The sequence below is a fragment of the Phalaenopsis equestris genome, unplaced genomic scaffold (genome assembly GCF_001263595.1).
Source record: "Phalaenopsis equestris unplaced genomic scaffold, ASM126359v1 Scaffold211064, whole genome shotgun sequence".
Taxonomy (NCBI): Eukaryota; Viridiplantae; Streptophyta; class Magnoliopsida; order Asparagales; family Orchidaceae; genus Phalaenopsis; species Phalaenopsis equestris.
The window spans coordinates 64573-68217 of NW_018230098.1; the positions used below are offsets into that span (position 1 = coordinate 64573).

Here is a 3645-nt window from a genome sequence, read left to right on the forward strand (position 1 = left end):
TATATATATATATATAAATATATATATATATATATGATATTTTTAGAGAAACACAAACAACAATCAAAATAATACTGTCATGTTTATAATTAATTTATAAATATATAAGAAAGATTTACTTACATATCACTCAATTCCTTTGCATTTACATGTCCAACATTAAAACTTCAAATTTTACCTCTATGCCAACTTTCCTATGCATGAAAAAGGTGTATTTCACATTTGGTTAAAGTTTTATTATTGTTTATGTGATATTAATGATTTAGGTGGGATAAATGTAATAAATACAGTTTTGTGCTAGATATATAAAAACAAAGGAATTGAGTGGTATGTATTTTCTAAAATAAAATGGCGTTAAAGTGGGTATCTTTAACAAGCAATGGGCAAAATGTTATATGAAGGCTGGGCAACTTTCACATTTAGGTGGTTCACTCTCTCTCTCTCTCTCTCTATATATGTATATATATACGTATATACATATAAAGATGTACATATGTACATATATACATATACAGATATATATATACATATGTACATAACTTGTATCATTTTATCTATACATGAAAAATATATATTTCACTTTTTAAAAGTCGAAATAACAATGTTTTTTATGTAATATAAAACATTTGGGTGGTACAGATGTAAATAGCAAAATTTGGGTGTTAGACATGTAGATATATAGAAATTGGGTGCTACGTATATAAATGACCCTTTTTATTTTATTATTTTTTTGCCTCAAAAAAAAAAAAAAGAAATTAATTGAAGAAATTAATTGAATATTCCATGGCGCAAATGCAGTGGTTCACAGGCCATCAGGGCCGGAGCTCTCGTCGCAGTATGAGCACTCTTCCATTCCAGCGACAGTGAAGAAGATCTTCAATCTCAAAGAATTTCTAAATAAGCGTGATGCGTGGGCGGGAACATTTGACACCATCATCAGCAGAACCTCTCCGAGAACTGATTGTCCACGTAAGCAATACGTAAATTTAAAAAAGATGATTTTAACGTCTATTAGTTTTGATGATGTGAGATAATATTATTATGTACAGTAACCCTACCGGATGTGAAGAAGATGAGGAAAACCGAAGCAGCCGAGGACTCGGAGCTCTCCGACTTCCAGCGAGAACTGGTTCAGCTCGCTGCCGTTCTCAACGGCGACCATGCGAATCCAGGCATCTTCCCCCACGCCCTCCTCCACGGCATGACTGTGGCGGAGGGCGCCAAGTACACCCAAGATGCCTTCAAGTCCTTCTTGAAAGAGGCCAAGAGATGCCGTAATTGCGGCGCCGACGACTGTTACGTCGTCGCTCTACCGCCGGTTGATGAAGACGATGAGAAGGAGGGGAAGAACAAGAAAAAGCCTTCGTGGTATACTAGGTGGTTGGCTTGCCTTGCTTGCAACCAATCTTAAGCTCCATTAGTCTGTGATTATGTTATTTAATTCATGTTAATGCATGTTAGTATTGGTTATTGGTATTGGCATTTTATTGTTGTTCTATTTTTATGCTGTCTGTAAAAAATGAGATGTATAATTTCATGCATAAATAAGATGGCATATGTAATATATGTAAAATTAAAATTCAAATGTTGTATGGGTAATTACAGAAAAATTGAGGGGCACGTATGCAAAACCTTCCTTTTTTTTTCCCCTGACATTCCCTTCTAATTCTTGAATTCTTTTTCATGTACCATCGCAGTTTTAATGGAGTAATCTACTCCAGCTGTCTAGCTTCTCTCATTTTAAGGGTTTGGTTACTCAACTTATTCTTGGATTCTAACTTGGGCTGAACGTTTTATGAGGCTTTACACGCTTACAAGTTACAACTAAGGGCCCACTGGTGGTTGAGTTATCTGAGTAGGTGTAATTGAATGTTTGTTCCTGAATTGAATGTTTATTCATGAGAATTTATTTCATGATCCTTTTTAAGCAAGTATTTTAGAAGGGTATATATATATATATATGACGCAAGCCTTGGCCTGTTGGTGGCAGGGTCACTGTAAGTTCCCTCAGGTCAAGGGTTCGATCTCATCGTGGCGCGAGGGCTCTGGAATTATAGGCACATGGCTCGGGCTCTCATCGCGGGGCCTAAATGCGCATGAGAAATCGATATTTAGCCTCTGTCAAATATCGATTTTCTTATATATATATATATATATAAATAGAGAGAAAGGGGGCAAAGTCAAAAGGTAAATGAATTAATTAAAATAAAAATTCTATTTCAGTTCTTCTAAAATAAATAAATAAATAAGATGAAACAAAAAGAAAATATGTCTAAGAATAACTTATAAGGTACAAAGATATATCTTTTAACCTCTTCTTTATAATTACACATCTTAAATTATGTCCAACTCAACTTCTTTTTCAATCTCTTCATTATGATTGCACATTTTAAATTATGTCCAACTCTACTTGCATCAAAGTCATCAATTATTGATTTTATATTGAAACTCATTACAATATCTTTTTTAAAATTGTTTTCAAACAGTTCACAAATTATTTTGTAACCTTGTCTAGATTCATAATCAATAATACACTTTTAATAATTGATATTGAAATTGAAATTGTCTAATCAAAAGATCAATAAAATATAACTGATATTTGGCATAATAAGAAATATAGGGAGATTTTGACAATTTTGGTTTTCATGAGCTTCAATTTTAAATATTCTAAATAAAATCTTAAGTGTAACTTTTTTTATTTCCATGAAGTCAACCAAATAAATTTATTTGTACGTTGACAAATATGCTCATCGTATTTGAGTGATTGGTAATTGTCTCAATAACAATAATACTTTTTAATACAAAATCTAAAAAAAATTAGGAAACATTTTACGGTACTTCTACATTTACAATCTCACAATATGTAGTCAATAACTTAATCAATTCAACAAAATTATCTTGTTCATTTTATTCTTGATTTTCATTGTCATATCTAAAAGCACAATATTAACATACAAGTCATTTTATAACATCAATAGAAACTTTTAGTTGAAGTTGATTTCCTACAAATGATGGGGAAGTTTATTTTTTAAAATCAATAATACTATATGACTTTTATGAGGATTTGTAAGAAAATTCATGAGGATAATATGTATGAGTTACTTTAAAAAAACAACAATCTAATCTTGAGAATGTGATAATCATATTTGTTTAATCAATGATATTAGAAAGAATTGGTTGATATGATTCTAGCATCCAATATGCTCTTTTATTCTATATATATAATTTTTAAATAAAGTCAAAATGGCTATAATTATTATTTATATAAGTGTATTTTATTAAATTTTATTATTAATATAATGAAATGACATATTTTGATTTAATCGTAATTAATTTTTTTTAATAAATTATTTTAAATAATTATAAAATGGTTATTAAATTTAAAATGAATAACCATCCAGTTTAAATAGGACAAAAATTTTATTGTGTTACATAATAGTAAGACATTTAACAAAAATATGAATTTGGCGTAGAAGAATATTTTAAATATAGGAACTTAAAAATCTATTTTTTTTTTTATTTTCAACTAATACGTCTCATGTTTAAGCAGTAGTGAAACACCAAAATTGAGATTTCTCTATTAGGTATTGATGCATCATCAAGAAAATTTTATCATCTAACATGAATCTAAATGCATTTTTTAGT

General features: G+C 29.9%; 1 protein-coding gene across 1 annotated transcript in view; it reads left to right on the forward strand.

The window, feature by feature from the left end:
• Positions 1 to 1498, forward strand: part of LOC110036802 (non-specific phospholipase C4-like) — a 5950-nt gene extending 4452 nt beyond the window's left edge. The window contains 2 exon segments of the mRNA XM_020741330.1: positions 799 to 969; positions 1050 to 1498. Coding sequence (XP_020596989.1) covers positions 799 to 969; positions 1050 to 1411 — 533 coding nt within the window. The 3' untranslated portion in view covers positions 1412 to 1498.
• Positions 1499 to 3645: the final 2147 nt, after the last annotated feature.